The sequence below is a fragment of the Sphaerodactylus townsendi genome, linkage group LG01 (assembly GCF_021028975.2).
Source record: "Sphaerodactylus townsendi isolate TG3544 linkage group LG01, MPM_Stown_v2.3, whole genome shotgun sequence".
Taxonomy (NCBI): Eukaryota; Metazoa; Chordata; class Lepidosauria; order Squamata; family Sphaerodactylidae; genus Sphaerodactylus; species Sphaerodactylus townsendi.
The window spans coordinates 116,969,316-116,993,330 of NC_059425.1; the positions used below are offsets into that span (position 1 = coordinate 116,969,316).

The 24,015-nt window shown below is 41.1% G+C and overlaps 1 protein-coding gene across 4 annotated transcripts in view; it reads left to right on the forward strand.

The window, feature by feature from the left end:
- FAM184A (family with sequence similarity 184 member A) overlaps positions 1-24,015 on the forward strand; it is a 98,352-nt gene that overhangs the window by 40,076 nt on the left and 34,261 nt on the right. For all 4 annotated transcript variants that reach the window (XM_048492144.1, XM_048492119.1, XM_048492135.1 and 1 more), the window contains exons 5-9: positions 1,486-1,683; positions 6,572-6,694; positions 15,737-15,898; positions 17,711-17,832; positions 23,183-23,333. In XM_048492144.1, coding sequence (XP_048348101.1) covers positions 1,486-1,683; positions 6,572-6,694; positions 15,737-15,898; positions 17,711-17,832; positions 23,183-23,333 — 756 coding nt within the window. The remainder of the gene's footprint in view (positions 1-1,485; positions 1,684-6,571; positions 6,695-15,736; positions 15,899-17,710; positions 17,833-23,182; positions 23,334-24,015) is intronic.

Sequence of the window (24,015 nt, forward strand, 5' to 3'; positions counted from 1 at the left end):
ATGGAACATATTGCTTCGCTCCTTTTTAGAACAAATTTTATTATTTTGTATATCACAGTGTTAAGGGGGGAGGGGTTGCATGCTTCATGTTTACATGTGATGTGGTTTAAATGCCCTAAACTTCTTTTTTCATGCTGGAGAAATGGGAGGGGGAGGTTCTGCTTTGGCTCTTGGGGTTGCTGTAGATTCTCCACCAATAGAAGGCATTTCCTTAGCAGAGGGCAGAAACAGGCGGAAGGGGGGCTGTGGTGATGGAGCAGCCAATCAGAATGCAGGAAAAATGGGGTATTTGCACCTGCATATCTATGTATGCATTGTAAAAAGTATTTTTAAAATAGCAGTTTCTTATAAAGGGGCAAAAAGAAAATGGATTATGTCCCCCAAACTCAACTCAATTCCTTCACATAAAATGGGCTCCCATGCAAAGGAAAAAATGGACCCAGATTAAAAAATAATGGATACAACTCATTATTATTATCCTGTGTGGAATCTACCCTTCTGATCACCACTAACCTTGTTTCTGAGCAGTCCCTGACTCTCCGCTGGCATGGTCTGGGGTTGCTGGTGAAGGGCAACAAAATTCCTTTCTATGAACTAGCTCTGTCTGCAAAATATTCTTGGTATTTCAGTGGCATTAGTCTATTTACTCAGTTTCAGAATTTAAAGGGTACTTTCTCCAAGGAGCTTGCCATTTTTGACAGTGAGAAAGAGAAGTAAGTGAAGCAAGGAACTATGAAGCAGAAATAAGGAGAAGAAAAGCATTAATGTTAGTAGAGGCAGTTAAAGGTCCTGCCAAGATAACGCTGAGGCATACAGGTTAAAGGTTAAGTGAGTTTGAGAAAGGAACCAAGGAAGAAAAAGGAAGACACCACCTACATGTTCAGGGGAGGAGTTCCAGGCATAAGGGAAAGCAGGAAAGTTGTGGGCAGGCATTATAGGTCAAGAATAAGTGCAATGTCCATGTGATGAACAAGTGATCTTCATAAGGACTTTGGTTGGGTAAACTGCTAGAATTTTGTGCCGGCAGATACATGCAAGCCCAATTTTCAGGCACATACAAACCCAGTTTGGTTTGGGATCATAAAGAGAAGCCTTCTTTCCCTCTTCCTTTTGATAGACCTGATGAGCCTGCTATTTATCCCATTGAAGAAACTTTTGTGTAGCCATCTGTACATGTAAGTTTCTCCGGGAGAAACATAGCAGCTTCCACAACTGCTTCCTGTCAGGAGAACCGTTTGGAGGAGAAACCTAAAGCCCTTTCTCCTTGTTTGTTGCAGCCCTGATCTAAATCTGGCCCTGCTTGAGAAATCAGTTCCCAGCAGAATCCCCAGAGTGTGACTGTTAAAGTCCACATAAAGAAAATGTGGACTTCATAATGTGTGAATGAGACTATAATAATTACTCAAATAACAGATGAGTTCAAATACATTTGAGTTTTGGAAATGTGCTTCATTTTGAAATACTTCTGTTACTTTGTATTAACAGAAAGTGAATGAAGCAAGGGAAACACAAAGAGACTATTATGAGAAAGAGCTGATAAAACTGCAAGCCAGACTAGAAGGAGAAGCTGCACAGCTAAATGAGGCTCATTCCAAGACCTTGGAGGAGTTGGCATGGAAACATCATAATGCTCTTGAGGCAGCACACAGCAATTCTAACAAGGAAAAAAAGAAACTGCAAATGGTAAGTGATCCATAACGTGAGGCATATAGTTTGCCTTGTAAAGATATGTTGAGTAAATTTTAACACACTGTAATTGTTCCAAACTTTTTCACTTATAGGATTGACAGAATCTTTACCTACTCAAATTATTTCAAACGAGAGACTCTCTGTGTTAATATACTTCTCTGTTTCAATATTCTTCCCTCAGATCTTGTTCTGTTGGTGATGAACAGATAGAAGGAATTTTCTTTCTCATCTTTTCAGAATACTGTCTGGGACATCCTACTTTCAAGTTTTACATTTTTCCCAGGAGAAGTTGGAAGACTAGCACATAAGATTGTGGGTTCACCCATTTATTTTACATGTTGGAAGCCCACGAGACTTGCAGGCAGGAAGCCCATCTCCTCCCCGCCCCAGCCCCCATTTCCAAGCCCAGTACAGCTCCAGGTCTGGCCACAGTGACAGCAAAATCTGGGAGCCATGACCAGACTCAGAGCAACTCCATTCATCTTCCACCCCAATTGTTGTGCTCAGATGCTATTTTATTTTGGGGAGAATTTAAACCCCCCTCTGTATCTCTGTTTGTGTGTGTGTTTGCAGGAAAAAATATTTAGTGTCTCTGTAGCCCCGATCCACGGATTTAGATATCCACAGTTGGGGGGGCCACACTTGAGAGAAACAGAGAGAGAGAGAGAGAGAGAGAGAGAGAGAGAGAGAGAGAGAGAGAAAAGTACCAAATCAATTTAAATGTTTAAAATTATTGTGTTCACAATACTAGGCAAACTGGTGTACATGGAAGTAGCCTTTAGCATCTGTAAGCCTCTCGGGCATCTGGAACTACATTCTCAAAGAAGAGTTATACTTAAACTTCTTACAAGTGAATTTGTCCATCCAGTACATGACCCTGTAGTTGTATATGCATAACAAGTCTTTTCCCCCTATTTCAAGGACTCACAGTCTCCTAAGACTATTGCAAACTAGGTTCCTTTTGAACTATAAACTTTCCTCTCTGTTTCCAAGCGTTCTACAGGTAGTGAATGTATAGGCTTTCAGTTTGCTGATGTGAGGTAGGTTTTGTGGTGCAGATGGAGATTTATTGAGATTGCTGAGGCTAGATTAATAGATAAACAACTAAGAAGTTGCATTTATTTTCAGGTTGGTTTTAAAGGAATAAACTACCAGCGCAGGTATCCAGGTGGACAAAGTAGAAATCTGACTGAGGCACAAAAATTTAAACTGCTTATGACTTCAGAGAGTAGCTAGGCTTTTCTATAATGCTTTCAGGCACAAACAGAGTTTTACTGATTAGCCACTAGGTTGGATCCTCTCCCAAACACAGGGTTCCGCCATATCAGCCTGCCCTTTTCCCAAAGTCAGATTAAATTGTACAAGGCCTGCCCATCACCACAGGCAGAGCTAACAATCAAGCACTCTCCTCTCTCCCAGAGACAGAGCTAAACCGTTCTGCCGCACTACCAGGCAAAGCTACTCTTCACTCTGTCTCTTTTTCTGAGCCAGCCCTGAGCTGTCACTTTTTCTGCCTGAGGCAAAACTCAACTCTCTCTTCTCCTGTGTTCTCTCCAACATCTCATCCCCCTTCTTGAAGGTGATTAGCTGCTGTAGCAGCACTCTTATTGGCTCATCTGTGGCTGATTTTCCATTCAGGGGCAGGACAGTCTGCTGTCCATCACAGCATATGCTTATTATTCATTTAGAATATTTCTATGCTGCCTCTTCAAAGTCTTGCTTGAGGTAGCTTAAAACCACACTGTTAAAACTCAAGCCATTAAAATATAAGCCATTGGTAGAAAACAGCTTGAGAACTATCCATAAAACAGAAGCAACCCGTTAAAATGCTGACCATATAAAATCCCTCATTTAAAGTCTGTGTAAAAAGATACATTTTAGCCTGACACCTAAAAGAATGTGATGTAGGGACCAAAAATGAGAGTGTTCCAAAAGTGAGGTGCCACAAAATAAAATGTGCTGGCTCTATTTGCCACATGTGAATAAGGGAGCAGGACCATCAGGAGACTGGAGAAACTATGTGGGCATGTTGGTGGCAGCCCCCTCCTCCCTCTGCATTGACAGTAGAGGCTGGTGTGCCCAAAGGTTGCCCTGGGGCTGACCTCATCATTATGCCCATCTTGCTGGGAGGTTCCCCCACTGCAGTTCACTGGGTACTCATGGGTACTCATCACCACCATATGCCTGGGGTAGCATATGGTGAGGAGTGGACATATATTCAGTGATTGCATGTGGGGTGGTTTTTATGCTCCTGTCTCTGTTCCGCTTGATGGAGGTCTGTTCCTTTAAAGGGGTGGGGTGAGAGCACAGCACAATACTATGTGGGCCTGTTTCTCCCACATCTCTTCTTATATCAAGGACTGACTCCCTCTGGCTGCTGTCCTCTGGTTAGCTAGCCCGATCTCAGAAACAAAGCAAGGTTGGACCTGGGTAGTAAGGTGTGTTGGATTTAAGCAGTATGCAGAGGCAGAAAAGCCTAATTGTAAAGTGCTAATCCCTCACAAAGCCTGAGTGTATAAGAGACAGGCTGAGGTGGAGTTTGGAAGGCAGTCAGAGCTCCTGACAAGAATATAATGAGTTGAACTCTGAGATCCACAATGATCAGACATGTATGATGTATGTAAATAGCTATATAGACCTGTGATGTTGGAGGGAAAGAGTATTGTGGGGAAAACGACCATCCTGTAGCCATAGAGAGGAATTATCTTCTATGGGGAGAATAATTCCAAACCTAGGTTTTGATAACTGAGCTAGTTCATATTCTGGACAGAATGGGTAGAACTCAAGAAACTGACTAAATGAGAGTTTGTGTCAGAGAAGGACCATTCTTAAGTCAGTAGGAGATTTTTCCACTGTGTGTGGGAGAATTCCTATCCCTAGTTCTAGAAAGTCTACCTCATTTCAAAGTATTAAAAACTCTGTGACAAACTGAAATCATGTCAAATTGCAAAACATCATCAGAGTTTTAACATCAAGGATATCTTCATACCTGTATATAAAACGGCTTCTTTCCTTACCAATACTCCCTCCTATTCTATTTCCCCAGGGTGTTTAATAAAATTTTACTATTTTATTTGTTGAACTTATTTTTAAGTCTTTAACTGCAGCAACAGCAAAGAAAATAAATTCATAAAATTTGCTAGTATTCTGTCATTTGTGATATTGTGCTCAGGTATTAGATATGGGGAGAGAAGTTGACATTTATAGCATTAGCATTATCTGACAAGAAGCCTTTTCATTTATTTTAAGAATAAGTAACACACACAAGTACAACAGTCAGGGCCTGCAGACCACACATCAACATTATTTTTGCTAAAATTGTACCAGTACCAGTAAAGCCCTGCACTCAGTTGAGTTGTGCAGTCTCTTATAAGCATACTAGCAGGGACCGGTCATGCGTTGCTGTGGCAATTGTCCTTCTCATCACAGTCTGCAATCCACACAGATGTCCATGCAGGTCCAATGATCCCCAGCATAGCCTTTTGGGAGCAGCAGTGGCATAGTGGCTAAGAGCAGGTGCACTCTGATCTGGAGGAACTGGGTTTGATTTCCAGCTCTGCAGCTTGAGTTGTGGAGGCTTATCGGGGGAATTCAGATTAGCCTGTGCACTCCCACACACACCAGCTGTGTGACCTTGGGATAGTCACAGATTTTCGGAGCTCCCTCAGCCCCACCCACCTCACAGGGTGTTTGTTGAGAGGGGTGAAGGGCAAGGAGGTTGTGAGCCCCTTTGAGTCTCCTACAGGAAAGAAAGGGGGGATATAAATCCAAACTCCTCCTCCTCCTCCTCCTCTTCTTCTTCTTCTTTTGGGGTGGTCAAATGGAATCCCTCTTTCCCTTTTCAATTCACATTATTATATGGTGCTGTCTTGGTTTTTAGTATAAGGTAACCCTTTCCATTCTACAACGGAACTGTCCAGAGTGCGAATCCCGCTGTCCATGAGGCTGGTTAACATGCACAGTCCTGGCTTGGGTAAGGCAGAACTGGGGCAAGCAGGCTATCCCAGTCAGGCAGCAGAGGCAGGGTGGTGAGGCGCTCAGATTGAGGCCAGCTCCCTGGGTTTTTAAAGGGCCACATGCAAAAGAAGCAGAGGCAGTAGTGTTGGTTCGCCCCCACCCCGTGGATTTTCTTAGAAGAAAAAGGCAAAGTCCAGCTTGTTTTTAGTAAAAGAGAGCTGTGGCGAATATGGGTGAGGAAGTGGGTAAGTGGTAGTTGGATGTGAGGGAGGGCAGAGTGAGGTGTGTGAGGAGGAGCTGGATGCGGATGAGAGAATGTGTGTTGTGTGGTAGTAGTGGGTGAGGCACAGAGAGTGAAAGTTACCTGCATGTGTGTGTGGGGGGGACACCCCACCTGACATCTCACACGGCAAAGTGTGTGTGTGTTTCACTTCCACTCGTATTACCTAACAGTATTACTTATTTACTGTTTTCACTGCTCATCTCTGCCCATCTGCACGAACATTCTAAGGGCATACCAAGCCCTCAGGCCACAGACAGACAGGCTGCATGAACATTCTAAGGGTGACAGTTAAACAGAGGCAGCTTCATGGCCTGGTGCGCCAGGAAAAAGACATTTTACCTTGCTCAGGTATGGACTTTTGGCGATTTGAAGGTCTAATTACCTGCCTGCAACAGGGAGGGATGTCATGTGAAAATTTGGGGGTGATCCGTCCAGCCATTTCGGCGTTAGGGAGTCACCAACAAACGGATGGTTAGCTTTTTATATATATAGATGTTGCGTTGAGGGGAATCTAAATGCAGGTCTTCCCAGCTCAAGTCCAGCATCATAACAACTAAACCACTCTGGCTTTTAAACTTCTATTTTTAATAGAAATATTAGAATCAGCGTGATATGTTCTATTCTATATTTCATTTTCTTTAGGAGCTGGAGCAGCATTTCGAAAAAGAGAAGCTACATTTAGAAGATGAAAAGAATCAGCTTCGACAGCAGTTGGAAAACCTGAGGGAAGAACTGACAACTAAGCTGACTTCATCCAATCAGCAGGCAAGGATCAACTTTGTCTTTTCAGCTAACTGTTATGTGCATTAGACCATATTTAATCACTAATGATGTTATTCTTGGTTGATGTTTAGGTTGGTATATTAAGCTTTGGTCAGTGCTTTTAGAGTGAGCATTGTCCAAACTTTTCTACATATACAATATTATCTTCCCTAACAAAAGATGTGCAAATGACCGCTACATAGGCTATTATAGGCCCATTTCAGCAATATGCCTAGGAATCCAATGCATTGGTTACTTATAATCTGTATTTAGCATATGTAATTGGTAACTGCACACTTTTTGTTGTTTGTATATCATTAAAAGTTTGTCCTCAGAAACGAAATCAAGAATCTATATATCTAATTCCCAAGCCTGCCCCCTGCCTGAGGATACTTAAATTCACAGATGGGGGCAGACTGATCTCATACAGATGTTTCTGAACACTTGGGGGACCCCCTAGGTCTGCAGAAAAACCTGAAAACTGGAAAAAAATATTGAGGGGGTTTAAATTATCTTGGTTTAAAAAACAGTGTTGTCTGCCCATGTGCAGACAGTGCTGTTTACCATTTGAACTGCTGGCGGCAGAGTCCTTCAGCTTGGCCACCATATCTGGCGTCATCTGTTGGGGGGTGGAGAAGAAGCCAGGAGCTCCTCATCTTAGTATGTGTAGACTAGAGCTAAGACCAGAACAGTGTAATCCAAACATACCTTTTGAAAGTAATCTATTGAATATTTCTTCGTGGTATTTAAGGGGTTTATATCCTGTTATTCAGGTGCAAGTTAGCAATTTAATGTAATAGAAAAATTTCCAGTGGACCACTGCTCTGGAAAGGCAAAGGTGGCCACAAAGGGGAAAGTATATGCTGACTAGGGCTTGCCTTCGCCCACAGTAGTAAAAGAACTCACAAGACTATTTTTTTACCATGGAGAATAAAGGATTTATTCAGTTGGTCCATGTCTCAAGGTCCTAGACCCTAAGGTGTTAATGACTTCTCCCAGTTTTTCCTTCCATTCATTCCACTCCCATCCATTTACTTTCTGATACCACCAGCTGTCCTTTAAGAGAACAGCAACAGTCTGACAGCCTACACTCAGACTATAAGAAAATCATAGAATTCCCTTGTTTATTCAACCAGTGTGAAGGCATTCTCAGCCAGACAGGTACTCCTCTTTCATACTTGAGAAAGTGTGAGCTACAGCATAAGGCTTGTTCATGGGCATAGTGACCAATTGATTCCAATTTCAGGGGGAAATTTTTATCTTAAAGGATGTAGTATACAGTAGCTGCCCATGAAATAAACACATGCAGTTGAACATCAAAACATGAAAACATCTGGGCAAAGGAGGAAATGTGACAGATGTAGATCCATGTCCTCTTTTTTCCAAACATACTGTTTTTCTCAATTCTTCAGACTCTGATAATCTCAGTTACCTTCTTCTCCATCCAGATGGTCATCTCTCTTCATACCATGTTCCTGCTCTCTAATGTCTGTCTTGAGTGGCTTATTCTCCCCAGTTTACTCAAGAAATGGATCCTTCTGAATGGTTCTCTAAGGATGTCTTGGCCTTTTCTTAAAGGGAGAGCTTCTTCTTCCCATAACCTCTTTTGTCAAAATATTCCACAGGAAAAAAAAAGAAGACTTCAGTTGCCTGGGAGACAAGGCTAGAGTTCTGTCTCTCCTTTGTCTTCTCAAGTTGCATTCATTTTCCTACTTCTGGTTTTATAGCCTCTTTCCTAAGCTTGGCAACCAGAAAGAATAAAGAATGGGTGGGTGGGGGTGGCTTTTTCTTTTAATCAGAATAGTTGTCAGACAATTTGTACTTAACCCTTGAGTATTCACAGAGTGTAAATGCAACATACAGTACAAAATTCTTTTGCACACACCTGTGAAGTATCACAGTCTGCAGTTCTGTGACAATAGTGCTACAATGTTGCTTTCGGAAGGAGGTATAGATGCTGTTTCAGAAACATCCCTGATCATGACGACATTACTTACTAATGGGAAATTCTTCACTGCCTTTTATTTCAGTCTTAAAATGGTCATAAAAACAGGAAATATAGTTTGTCATGATTTTCTTGGAGCTACTCAGGAATCTTTTAAAAATTTATTCTTACCCTTACTGTAAAAGTAGTGAACTAAAATCTCAAAAAGGGCAGTTTTATGAATAATTTAATTGCTGTAATTTGTCATGATATTCAGTACTATGAAAAGCCAAGTAAAAGAAGCCATCATGTCAAAACTATTTCTTTAGGTTATTCATTACTTTATACAAATGTTTAGTAGACAGATAGTTTCAAATAGATTATGGGAAAAATCTGCTTACTTGGTCTCTGAATTCGTGTTATAGAAAAGTCAAGGGTTTTTTTTTAACTAAGTTGTGAGATTCTGCTCTGAAAAGCCACACCTTCTTTCTTAATGCAGCATTCTTTGAGAGCCAAGAATGAAGTGTTATTATTTGATGAGAGAATATGACTCAGAGTGGATACACTGCAGAGGATAGAAATAGAACAGTTATAAAGGACAGGGTTTTGGAAAAGAACATCATAGGAAGGGTTAGGCTAGATTGGTATGGATTAGTAAAGTGAGGTAATTATGAAAGGAAGATATCACTGATTGTATTAGGAAGGTTGATGTTATTAGTGCATCTTTTGGATATTTTCCTTTGACTGATTTATATTTTTTCCAGTAACAGTCTGGACATTGAGAGAAGTGATTGAACAGAAGAACTCTGTACAATTTTTTAAAGTATTTTTGTTCATTTTTTAAAAAAAGTTTTGTACTCAACAGTTCTTCAGCTAAGATTAATGGCTTGGTGAGAAATGTCTTCGTTACCAAGCAGGAATTTTAAACGATCCAGAGTGATTTTGGTGACATCCTAGTTTGTTGGTATTGAAGGAGCCCAGGAAACAAACTGCACCTTAGATTTAAAAGAACTGAGGAGTCATAAGACGGAAAATAATAAGTGGGAGAAGAGGGAAGGACCAGACAAATCACATTAAGCCTCATAGACTGAAGAAAATCAAGCATCCAAATTGCCATTAGTACCCTTCTGGAAAGAAATAGGCAGCAGCAGCTATGCTTGTGGGATGGTACTCAATTTTTCTTTCTGATGAATAGCTCCAATACCATATGGATGGGTCTTGAAAAGACTCTTTAGTTTTGTGGTGAATGTGTGAGTACACAGTTTCTGTGTACTCACTGGGCATGATCCAGAATGCTTCTTATCTTGCCTACAGAATGAGATGAAGATAGAGAAAAGCTTCAGTATGCTGATGCGCTGCCATTGGTGAAATACATACTATATTGGGCTCATGATCTACAGTGATAACAGGATTTCTTACATAACATAAAATAGTAAATAATAGGCCTGAACATGCTTTTCAGACAGCAAGGCTGCGTCCATGACTACTTTCAAGCTCTTAACCTGCTCTGCACAAGTACTCCATTCAGGACGCGTGGATCCAGAGTCTAAAACATCAGCTTTCCCAGACAGCATTGTCTTTGTCTGGATTCAACTTTAGGGTCATAGTCATCTGACCATGAGCAACTGCTCAGAATCAAGCAAATTAATACTTGGGTAATGAAATATAGAACTGCATGTCATCTGCAAATTGATGATGCTGAACCCCTAAGCCTCAGACAGTCTCATTCAGTGGGCTCATATATAACTATATCTAGTTCTCAACATGGCCTCATCTGTAGATGCTTAAATCTGGAGACTGGGGACATGAATAGAGAAGACAGATCATCCCACAAATATGACAAAAACTCAAGTTGCAGAAAAATCTGAAATATGAACAAAGACATTTGGTGCTTAACCCCCTCCCCCCAAAAAGAACTAGCTTTAAAAAACAAATGGCCATTGCTAGGCAACCACAACAGTACTGCCAGTTTTCAAACCTTGGTTTCTGTCAGTAGAAAGCAGAGGAATGGGCCAGGGTACTTTCACAGCTGTTTTGGCTTTTGAAGAAGGACTTGTTGCAGCCAGGCATTGCAGCAGCCATTGGGCTAATTGCTGCTGCCTGACTTGCATGACACATAAGCCCAACTGCTTGCTATTGTTCAACATCAGTCATCACATGAAACCAGTGTAGTGGTCAGAGTTTCAAACTAAAATATGGACGATCCAGGTTCATGTCTCCACACTCTGCCATGGTGTTCACTGGTCAGCCACACATTGTTAGAATTGTGCACAAGGACGTATGTAAGGGGAGGTTTCTCGGGTTCAAACCCCCACATTCATGTCCGAAGCTCCGCCCCCCCTCCCCTGTTTGTGGGTTTTTAAAACATTTTAGTTTTTTTTGTTTTTGGCCTGCAGGGGGTGCATTGGTTAGGCTAGCAGCACCAAACTTTCAGGGCTTGTTTGGGGGACTCTCCTGATGATACTACCCAGGTTTGATGGGGTTTGGTTCAGGGGGTCCAAAGTTATGGACTCCCCAAGGGGGTGCCCCCATCCTCCATTGTTTCCAATGGGAATGAATAGAAGATGGGGGCTATACATTAAGGGTCCATAACTTTGGACACCCTGAACCAAACTTCACCAAACCTGGGAGAGAGAAAATTGTGTGGGTACAGGGGAATATCAGGTATCCTCCTGCCTCTTTCTTTTCTGGATCCAGCTGGAACATCTGGCATTTTTGTTCCATATGTGGTAATAGTCTTTGAAGTAAGATTTTGAGCATTATTGTGCTTGCATGAGAAATTAATGCAGTGGTCCAATAGTTGAGCTAGCTTGTTCAGCCCTGCCTGAGACAGAGCCTCCCTGCCAGCCAAGCAGAAGAGCCTCCCTGCCAGCCAAGACTTAGTGAGCTGCCTTCTGCTGCCCATGGGAAGGAGCGATAGCCCTTCCCCACCCACCCCATTGGAAGCACCTGCAGGGGGTGGGGTCTGGCAGCAACAACAGGAGTTCCATCACCAGCCCAAGGCAGCCATCTTGGGCAGCAGCCAAAGAGCAGCAGCCGAAGGGCAGTGGTACAAGGATGCTGCCCATTGTGGGCCCATTTGGGGACTGTTTGGGGAGGTTATGCTATAGGTGGAGCAGAGTGTTAGTTCATTGTATTTTAGTTTTTGTAGTTGGGGGCACTGTAATTTGGGAGTTAGCTGGTATATTTAATTGTTTCATGTTTTATTGTTTGCTGCATTGGACACGCTGATGACCTACATTTTCAGAGGTGGCGTGAGTGGGGTGGGGATTTTTAATGGGGTTTTAATGGACTTTATGTATTGTTTTAGCTATGTTTTTATTTTGATGTTAACTTTGCATGTTTTGACAGGGTTTCAGCCCAATTTGTTAGCCACCCTGAGACTACGGTATAGGGCGAGGTATAAATTACAGAAATAAATAAATGATTCAATCTTTGACGTCTCCTTTTTCAGAGATGTGGGCCATTTTAAAAATTTTCCATATTTGTTGGCATATTCTTGTTGAGAAGTTGATTGGCTCCATTTCTGTGGCTTGAAATAGGTCTACTGATATCCCATCTGCCCTGGTGATGTGTCATCGTCATCACCATCATCAAAGACTTTTATTGTATAGCCATAGTCCTTCACAGTGTAAGGTATAAAATAAGAGATTAATTAAAAAATAGAATGCAACGTAGGTTACAGAGTAATATAAAATCATCAGTCTCAGGCCTCCAGTGATGTGTCACTCCCAGTTGCATTGAGTGCAGCTTTCACTTCCCTTTCTAAAACTTAAGGTTCTACTTTAAAAGATTTTTCTTTGAAGGAATCTGTCATTCTTTCATCTCTTTTATATAGTTCTTCTGTGCATTGTTTCCATCTTTTCTTTATTTTATCCTGTTCAGTTAATGTTGTTCCATGTTAATCTTGCAGTATGACTAACCATGCTTTAAATTTCCCTTTGATTTCTTGATCTTGTAAAACAGATCTGTTGTTTTTTATTGTCAATCTTCTGTGCAGTCCCATATTCAACTGCATATGGCAGGCCTTCCACTAGGAAGATTTTTTAGCTTAGTTTTTGCCTAGAGATAGAGCAGGGGAACCCCTCTCCACCAGAACATACTGCCAACCATTTCCCACCTAAACAGTCAAATGCTCCAGAGAAAGGCCCTGCTGGTTCCCTCAGTTCATTCTTTGTCACCACTTAGTGAGTTTATTTTGTCTGTTTTGTGAGTTGTCTCTTTGCTGGATTTGTTTTTCTCAGCTGTTAGTCATGTCTCAGAAATCGCTTTTCAAGAAATGTCAATCTTGCAGGAGTAACATCACTCATACCAATGGCCGTTCCCTAGGTCTCATCTGTCTCTGTGGGGGACATAATGTCGCTGCTTGTAAGTTGTACCAAAGGTTCCCCTTGAAGGTGTGAAGTGATTGTTCTTCTTGCCTTAAGGCAACTTTATGGGTAAAAGCCCTTTCAGGTTCTAAGATCCAGGCAGCAAACAAGCCTCTGCAACAGCTTCAACAACATCTCTGCAGTCTGAAACCAAAGAGTGATGTTCCCTGTTTTTAGTCTTGGTCTCTTGTTTCTTGGGAGAGGGCTCTGAAAAAGACCTGATGGTTTCTTGGGAGGGGGCTCTGAAAAAGACCTGCCATTGATGGTATTGGCTCCAATAAGCATAAGCATAAGCATAAGCATTTTATTGTCATTGTGCACGCACAACGAAATTTACAGCAGCATTCCTCGATGCACACAATTTCAGACTCATGTAGGTGATTAAGATCTCCTGAACTGACTCCCATCAGGACTTTTTCAGAGCCCCCTCCCAAGAAACAAGAGACCAAGACTAAAAACAGGGAACATCACTGTTTGGTTTCAAAGGCACCAACTAAATATTCAGATCCACCTGTATAACTTGAACTTGAAGACTTGCCTCCACCATGCACATCTTCAATCTCCCAATAGCACATGCTGCCTCTGTCCAAGAGTGGACTCAGTACCAAGCACATAGATTTGGTGGTTAACTTGCCCCTAGGGCCCATCTATTCCATTCTCAGTGGCCACCTGCTTTGCCGTCAGTTCCATGACAACATTACCCTTCCTTCTTTTCATTTCTCTACCCCCAGGAGTGAGACATAATTCATGCAGATAATGCAATCGCCCACCATTCCGACTTGTCCACACAACCACTCCCTCAAGCTTCAATCTCTGGGTTTGGGAAAGAGGAGAAGGCCCACTCAGGTACTAGTTCCAGCTTCCTGCTGGATGCTTCTCCCAATGATGCTATGGAGGAGCATGAACCAGTTTTTCTGAGGGAGAAAATTTACTTAAACTCTGAGCAGATGGTTTGGATGGCTCAGTCTGTGGACATACAAATTAATTCCATGGATCTGAAACCTGAGGATAAGGTTTATTGTGTAACAGACACAGTGGGTAACAAACTTCCCTCTGTGATACACCTCTGAAGATGCCAGCCACAGATGCAGGTGAAACATTAGGAACAAGATCCACACAGCCCAGAAAACACACCACAACCAGTTGGATCTGGCCATGAAGGCCTTCGACAATACAACAAGTACAACGTTCAGCAGGGCAGCGGTCCTTTTTCACATTCCGTCCTCTCTCATAGCAAAACAAAGGCAGGGATCTTATTGTACACTGTCGACAGGAAAGGCAAAAAGATTTATGCCATCAGCAATAAAACCTACTCCTCTTTAGCTTTTAACCTATGAACAACTAATTTTCAGATGATTATGGGGTCTTACCTGCTTTTTTATGGGAGAAGCTCTCTTCATAACTGAACTTATTTCCTGACAAAAAGAAACCATTGACTAAGCTTATCCAGACTCTCAAAGCAGCAAGTGAACACGGGCAGACATTCTGCTGATGCCCCAGCAAGAACCATGGCATTGCCTATTGTCATGAGGAGACTTCCATGGCTATGCTCCACAGTCCTGCCTCTTGAAACTAGATCCAAAATAGAGAATTACCTTTTGAGGGCATATTGTCAAAAGGATGCACACTTAGGGAGCTGAGGATATCTAGTCTGGAAAAGCAAAAGTTAAGGGGGGACATGATAGCTACGTTTAAATATTTGAAGGGATGTCATGTTGAAGAGAGAGCAAACTTATTTTTGATGCCTCAGAGACTAGGACACTGAGTAATGGATTCAAGATGCAGGAAAAGAGATTCCACCTAAACATTAGGAAGAACTTTCTGACTGCCAGGGTATTTTGACAGTGGAATTCGCTGCCACAGAGAGTCTCCTATGACGAAGTCTCCTTCTTTGGAGGTTTTTAAACAGAGGAAGGATGATCAAATGTCAGGAGTGCTTTGATTGTGTGTTTCTGTATGGCAGAGGGTTGAACTTGATGGCCCTTGTGGTCTCTTCCAACTCTATGATTCTATATTCACTCCTATTGGTTATTATAATAGTTCCCTTTGTCTCATCACAGAAGTCACTGGAATTATTCAATTTCTCTCACTTTTTTTGCTTCTTATCTATGTTCAGCAATTTTGCTTCTCTGTCTTTAGCAATTTTATGAATTTTAGTCATCCATTGAGTCTTTTTATTTCTTTTGGCTACAGGAATAGTCTTTGTGCATTCTTTCTTGATAATATTTGTAGTCTCAACCCATAGTTCTTCTGCTTCATTTTTACTTGAACTTAGTAATGCAAATCAGATCTTTCCAAGGTCTTTAAATTCATCAGGAATGTGGTTTGAATTGTGTTAAGGCACTATGAATGTTTTTGGTGTTTTTCTTCAGTTTTTTCTGCTAAAATAGAACCAGGAGCTGACTATAGAACATGAAAATTAGGAAGAAACTGAAGAAAAACACCAAAAGCATTCATAGTGCCTTAACACAATCCAAACCACATATTTTATACCATAATATTTTAAATATTAAGTGCATGACTTCCTTTATTAAGTGCATAACTTCTAGGATATGAACAGTGTGTTTTGCACCTGAGCCCTTCGGGGGGAGGGTGGAATATAAATTAAATGAAAAATGAAATGTATCACAGCTATATAAAGAAATGATTGTATGCATCTTCATTTTAAAGTAGCCAAATAATGTTCAGAAACAAGTCAATAATTTTAAATCAATTTGGGTTATACTCTCAGTTTTTCTTTCCTTATTGTAGGTGTGTCGTCTGCAAGACATGGTAAGAAAAAGTGAACAGGGCCTTGGTACTGCAGAAGGGCACATCTCCAGCCTCCAGGAAAACCAAGAAATACTGCAAAAAGAACTAGAATTAACCAGGACAAGATTGAGAGAAACCACAGATTCTCTGTATAATGTTGAGGTAAAAGCATACCTCTTTAGCATACCTTTGCCTTGTTCCCCTTGCTCAAAGGAGCTTGAGTGCATATATACTCTGAATTCAAACATCACGGTAGCCTATAGTTTATAAACTATGGCTAACTCCAATGAGTTATGGCATTCAAATGAAAAGTCCTGCAAACTGCTGTTTGTTGGTTAGCACTCGATCAAGTTTTCAGATCAGGCCCTGGATCTGGTTTGTTAATTGTAGTATGTATGAATTGTGGTTTGTTTTGACATCTAAATTCACAAGTCACAGTTTATTGAGTAGCGCTGCCCCTCATGATTGCCAGGCCGTAGAGATTGCAGTGTCTTTATCCTCCTGGTAGATGGGAAGGGGGCAAGAAGCGAACAGTAGTGGATATATGCACAAGATGGTATGTGTAATATATGTATGGTAGACTAACTAGATTTTGTTACACAAATCATGGTTTATTGTGCCATCTACATGCAGTCATGGACTTCTTCCTAGTTTACTGCACTGTCACGGACAACTACACTTGTGTTTCACAATCAGTGGCGGAGTGCCAAGGGGGTGGGGGAGGTGCGGCGTGCACCAGGCGCTAATAACCTGTGCAGAAAATCGCCTGATCGGCTCCCTCCCCTTTTCCCCTGTAGCTCCCTCTGCCCCCCCCCCCCCCCGCCAGGAGAGCTGGCATCACTCACAAAGTTCCCAGGGGACCTTGGGGCTCATAAGGTCTCCTGGGAAGTATAGTTCGTCAGGCAGTTTTTTCCCTGAACTGTAAATAGGCCGCTTTTTTCAGCCTCAAAAAGTACTAGAAATAGAAAAGAAACGTAGGCATGTGTGGGAAGGGGGGGTGCCGCAGGGGGGCGCCTCAGGGGGGCGGGGGTGCCACGGGGGGCCATGGAGGACAGAAAAACACACTGCACACCGAGCGCAGTTTGGCTCAGCTACGCCTCTGATCACAATGGCTAACATTGAGCTTCCATTGTATGCACGCCAGATTTTCTAACAAGCTTTGAGTCAGGATCTATACCTTTATTCATCTTTCATTTAATTTTATTTTGACAGGCAGAGTATTTTTATTTTTTGTCATCAAGTTGCAACTGACTCATGGTGACTAGAGTTTTCAAGACAAGAGATGTTGAGAAGCGGTTTACCATTGTCTCCCTCTGTGTAGTGACTGTGGTATTCCTTGGTAGTCTCCCATCTAACTACTAATCAGGGACAACCCTGCTTATCTTCCAAGATTGGGCAAGCTAGCTTGAGCCATCCAGACTATTAGCATGAAACAATTCTTTGCTGAAATAATAATGATAGAGTTTGTTGGAATCTTGGAGGCCATAGCTCCCTGCTCAGTTCTGGAATATATAACTACAGTATCCCCAGTAGATGGCCGACTATCCTCTACATAATACCTCCCATGAAGGATAGTCTACCACATCCTGAGGCACTTTACTTGACTGCTGAATAATATTTACCCAAAATCTGGTTCCTTATAATTTCCATCCATTTGTTCTTGTTCTATCCTCCAATGGGGCTACCATTTATATGACAGCTCTTCAGATAAATGAAAACAGTGTCCATGACTTTTAAAGAAATGTTTTGAAATCCCATGTTCTTTGTAATGAATAGTTTCAAGGAAAAAAACCATCTATTTGCCAGTCGGCATTATATTAATAAAAATACAATAAATTAAATAAAATCTCTGACTAGCCAGTTGAAATTAATAGTACTCCTGAACTTTGAAAAAATATTTCTGCTTCAGAGCAATATATTGGCGTGGAATGCATTTTTTAATTTAAATCTATATTTTGAACTTTATGTTTCTAGGGGGAATTAGAACAGGAAAGACAGCAACATGACGCTATGATTGTAGCCATGAGAGAAGAGGAGAAATTCAAAGTTGACAGGATGGCTCATGATCTGGAAATAAAATGGACAGAAAACCTTCGGCAAGTATTTTCTCCTCTCCCCTGCCTTTTCATCAAAAAGGATGAATTAAATGTAATAATTGTACTATTGCTATAAGCCTGATCCAGACTAAACTATGAGTGGGGGGCATGGAGAATGTGAAGGGGGCTGGAAACAGGAGGAAATGGTAAATAAAGTTACAATTTTACTTAGGTCTTTATGTGGATATAAAAGGGTATAAAAGGTATTAAGTAGAGCTCTGGTGGATCAGATCAGTAGTCCATCAGCATCCTGCTTCACACAAAGGCCAACCAATTACTCTAGAGGGCCAACAGCAGGGCATAGAGGCCAGGACCTTCTCTTGATGTTGTCTCCTGGCACCTTAGTGCTATTAGGTTTACTATCTGTGAATGTGGAGATTCCCTGTAGTCATTATGGCTAGTAGCCACTAGTAGACCTATCCTCCATGAATCTGTCTAATGTCTAATCCCCTTTTAAAGCCATCTGCACTACAGTACATCACTACATTCTCTGACAGCAAATCCCCCATTTTAATCACTCATTGTGTAAATTAATATTTAATTTTGTCTATCCTGAATGTACTGGACCTCAGGTTTATAGAATGCCTTCAAATTCTAGTATTTTGGGAGAGGTAAAATGTTCTTTCTGTCCACTTTCTTTACCCTGTGCATAATTCCACAAATCTGTATCAGGTCTGTTTTCTAAACTGAAAAGTCCTAGAATTTTCGCTTCATAGGAAAAATGCTCCAACCCCTTAATTATCTTGGTTGCTGTCTTACTTTTTCCAGCTGTACTTTTTGAGATTGAGTAACCAGAATTGCACACAATATTCCAAATGAGGCTGCATCATTAATTTATACAGAGGCAATATAAAACAGGCTATTTTATTTTCAATCCCTTTATAGCATAAAGTTTGCCTTTTTCTCAACTGCAGCACACTCTATTGACACTTTCATTGAGCTATCCACTACAACCCCAACGTTTCTTTCCCTATCATTGTCATCAAGTTCCGAATCCATTAACATGTACTTGAAATTAGGATTTTTGTGTTCCAATGTGCATCACTTTATATTTACCTGCACTGAACTTCATTTGCCACATTGATGCCCACACACACAATTTGTGGAGATCCTCCTAGAGCTCTTCACAGTCAACCTTCATTGTACCATTCTAAATAAATTTGTGCTATCTGCAAACTTAGCCACTACAGTCTTCACCTCAAGTTCTAGAACATTTATGAAAATAATTAAATATCACTGGCCCCAATATCAATCCTTGTGGGATCCCACTGTTTACTTCCCTCCATTGCGAGAATTGTCATCTATTCCAACTCTCCACTTCCTGTGGTTTAACCAAATTTTAATCCTTAACAGGACCAGTCCTCTTACCCCATGACTGCTAAGCTCAGGACCCTTCCACACATGCAGGATAATGCACATTCAATCCACTTTCACAATTGTTTGCAAGTGGATTTTGCTATACTGCATAGCTGCAAAGTGGATTGAAAGTGCATTATTCTGCATGTGCGGAAGGGGCCTTATTGAGGACACTTTGGTGAGACACCTTGTCAAAAGCCTTTTGAAAATTCAAGTATACTGGGTCACTGTTATCCACATGTTTATCTACTTTCCAAAAAAATCTGAAAGGTTGGTGAGGCAGGACTTCCTTCTGCAGAAGCCATGCTGATTTTTCCTCGGCAGGCTTTGTTCTTCTATGTTCCTAATAATTTTATCTTTGATTACACTTTTTACTAATTTGCCTGGGACAGACATTATGCTAACTGGCCTGTAATTTCTTGGTTCCCTCTAGATCTCTTCTTAAAAATGGATGTAACATTTGCTACTCTACAGCGGCTGAATTTAGTGATAAGTCACTTATTTTGGTTGTTAGATCAACAACATCATGTTTGATTGGACACTTTAATTTCTCTGGTAGAGACTCCATCTCTCCTTACCAAATTTGTGTCAGTTCTTCATATTTACTCCTAAAATTAGTGGCTCTATCCTGCATACATTTTCCACATTTCCCATAGCGAACACAGATGGAAAGAATTTATCAAGTTTGCCATCTCCCCATCTTCATTTAGCCATTCTTTTAATTTTCCAAAGGTCATCTCCACTGCTTTTCTAGCTGGTTTAAAGCTCTGAATATATTGAAAAGAATGTTTGTTGATTGCTGCTTTTAGCAATCGGGCTCTCAATGCTCTTTTTGCATGCCGAACTATTAACTTATACTTCTTTTGCCAGACCCTGTGCTCCCTTCTGTTCACTTCGTTGTTCCATTTTTTATGGAAGCTTTTTTGCCTTTTATAGCTTCCTTGACGGGTCTTAAGTATTCAGACATTCTTTTAGATGGCAGTATCTTTCCTAACCTGAGGAATGCAGTCTATTTGGGCTAGAGTTAGTGTGATTTTAAATATCTTTCTTACTTTTTTATTCTTTTTAAAAATAATCTTTATTTATTAATTTTTTAAAGTTATGAACAGCTGAGTAACACAAAAAACAGCATCAAAACTATTAGTCACATTTATATATTTTTAAATTCTTTATTCATCATCATCATCATCCAATCCATCATGCTAAGTAGCATATTGGGCAACAAGTGCTCTCCATGATTTCAGGTCTTGGGCAAGTGTTTCAGTCTCTTCCCATGCAATATTCAATGCCTTCAGGTCTTGCTCGAATGTTCTCCTCCAGGTATTTCAGGGGCATCCTCGCTGTCATTTGGCATCAGGAAGTATCCACCTCATTGCCGTCTTTGTGATCCGACCATTCTCCATTTGAAAGACGTAGCCAGCCAGTCTTCTGTGTGCAACAATGGTATGGAGTTTGCACATGCTGCTCCTTCAGAGCACCTCTTTGTTCGTGATGTGGTCATAATATCGGATCTTCAGAATTCGGCATAGGCACTTCTGTTGGAAGACGTTGAGCCTGTTGTTGATACTTGTTGATTCCTTCCAGGTCTCTCTAGCATAAATGGTTGTTGGGATCACAATGAAAGTGAATAGGCGGTGCTTGGTCTTTAGGGCAATGGTTGGTGAGCACCAAATCTTGTTCATTCTCTGAATGAACGGCTACAGCCTTCCCAGTGCGACACCTGAAATCTGCCTCTGCATATCCATTCTGGGATATCACACTGCCCAAGTAGGTGAACCTCTCCACTTTCTCAAGCTGCTGTGATCCAATCATGATTCCCTGTGTTCAGGCTATGGAGCTAACATACATGATCTTTGATTTATCAGTGTTTATCCTGAGGCCAATTTTGCCCACTTCTCTATCCAGGTCAGTCATTGTGTGCTGCCGTTTTGGCTCATCTTCCTCAAGCAGAGCGATGTCATCAGCAAAATCCAAGTCACCAAGGTGGTCTTTGTCAGGCCAGTGTATGCCATTGCCAGAGCGTGTTCCAGTTCTTCACAAGATGTAGTCAAGGGCAACAAGGAAGAATAATTATAAAAACAAACACAAAATAGTTAATTCAGGGACAGATATTATCAAGTGTCCTTTGCCCTCGTCAACATCAGTACACTGGAAAGTTCTTACTATACCCATAAAAAGAAGACATTGTAATAAAACACCCCTTCAGAAAAAAAGACACCCTCCATTCATTCATTCCCCTTCCCACCATCTATGTTTTGAACATAAAAGGTAGCTGCTTGCAGGAATGGATTCCCTTTAGAGACGGAGCCAGTGGTGGGATTCAGCAGGTTCGCACCACTTTGGCAGAACCGGTTGTTAAAATGGTGCTTGTAAACAATCAGTTGTTAAGTTATTTGAATCCTACCACTGGACGGAAACATTACTTCAGACTTCCTTTTGAATATTTGAAGCCTTAATTAAGCATCTAATCTTGCAACAAGGCATTTCTGGACATTCTATGACATATCTTGGCATAAACTGGAAGACTTAAAGTCACCAAAAGCCAGATTACCTCCATAAGAATGACTTAAAATAGCCTGCCCCCTTTGAACTTAGTCCCCCTTAGAATACAGGCAGCTTCAGTGATGCCCAATTGGGAGCCTCATTCTCCAAAACCAACTCGTCTCTGAGATGCTACACTTATGGAGCAGAGGGCATTCTGAGATGCTCCTCTCTGAGATACTACACTTATGGAGCAGAGGGCATTCAGATATTTCTTCATGCATCCTTATCACAAACAATCACTTGCAGAAAGACTAACAGCATGGGGCAAACTATCTGCTAAAATTTAAATAAAAGTGTACTTAATATATGGTCTTAAGAAGCATCCTCATGGGCAACATTCCCTGTAAGCCATATTGGTGCCATGTAGATAAGGGGTCACCCGGCAGAGGGAACTCTCCCAAGCAGCTAGTATTGTGAGAAAGAGAGAGAAATTTCTCTCTGTCGACATTTTCTACCCCGTGCATAATTTTATAGACTTCAATCATATCCCCCCTCAGACATCTCCACTCCAAACTAAAGAGTCCCAAAGGCTGCAGCCTCTCCTCATAAGGAAGGTGCTTCAGTCCCTCGACCATCCTTGTTTCTTAGGAGAGTGTCTGGTTTTGCTCCTCTCTGCTCTGTGGCATTTCATCTCTTCTTCCTCTTATAGCAGACTTCTCACACAACCTTTTCTCCAACTTGTCTTCAAATTCATCCCTCCTGTTAATGATGTTTCTCATCCGAATCCACATAAGAGATAAAGAAGCATCATTCATATCATTGGAACAGGTTGATTTCTCCAAAGGATTGGAATCTGCCATCTCACTAAGAGGTGAAGAAGAATTGTTCATATCATTGGAGCAAGCTGATTTCTCCATAGGATTGGAATAGTCAGTCTCCTTAAGAGACGAAGAAGAATTGTTCATATCATTACAGCAGGCTGATTTCTCTATAACTTACAAGCATCCTCTACAGATTTGACCCTCTTGTGTTTGCCTTTCAGCTTCCTTCTAACTAGTACTCTCATTTTGTAAAAGTTCTCTCTTTTGAAATCAAATGTGATTCTTTTGAACTTTAGGGATAACTTTTCATTAACAAGTATACTAAACTTAATAACATTATTGTCAACTGCTCTCAGTTGATATAGCAACATCTGCATCTCTCTATTCCCTAGGTCTCTTGGAGGACTCCACTCAGGAACTGCAAGTCCTAAGGATCACTGAATCCCTCTGGGTGGCTTCTGGTCAAAGGACTGAGTGGTTCACTTTTACAGTTTCCGCCTAAGCTAATTTCTACGAATCTCATTTCTACAGCATGATTTGAACACATGTGTACCCATGAGAGAGTAGTTGAGAGTAGTCACCCAGTTTCACAACATTATCGACTTAAGTCACTTCCCTTCATTTCAAAAATATTCCTCCTCGTTTTATGAAGGCATGGTGTGTGTTTTAGTTCTGTTTGTTCTTCTTAGTCAGGAATGTAGTAAACTTCGGGAAGAGCTGAGGCTTCAGCATGAAGAAGATAAAAAGTCAGCAATGACTCAACTTTTGCAACTGAAAGAGAGGGAAAAAAATGCTGCCAGAGATAGCTGGCAAAAGAAAGTAGAAGATCTGCTGGATCAGGTAATTGGAAGTATTTACAAATGTTACTTTGATAAAATTTAAGAAGGATATACTGATTCAGAACTAATTAGTTTAGAATTTGTGTTATAAAAATCATACTGACTGATACTGTGCATATATTAATATTTTTGTCCCATTCATCAGTGGTTAACTGGAAAAATGCCTGTGAAGGCTAAATTCTGACACCTGCCCTCTCCGTGTATAGTTTTGAAGTAGAAACCAGTGGGACCATCATGTCTTGATCCACGTTCATGGGAATCCTGGTTCAAAATATTGGAAGAAGATTAAACACAAATCCATTAATCCCCCCCCCCCATGAAAAAACAAAAGCTCAGATTGCACAGCACACAAAGAATAGCAGTTTTATCCCAAATTTAAAACCATCTTGTTATTAAACTATCGTGGTCAATATAGCCTACAAAACAAAATGTACACAGCCTAAGAATTGTCTATATTGTATCTATAAAGGAAGCCACACCCCTCAGTTTGCCAGTCCTGAGCAAAGCTGTTAACAGTAGGATGTCTGGAGGACATTGATTCGTAGGGTTGCCGTGAGTCGGGAACTACTTGATGGCATCTAACACATTCACAAAATTTGTACAAATAAGTTTGAGAAACAAAATTCACATTATGACTTTAACTGTGAACTTCCAAAAGCCATGTAGAATACACAGAATTTCAA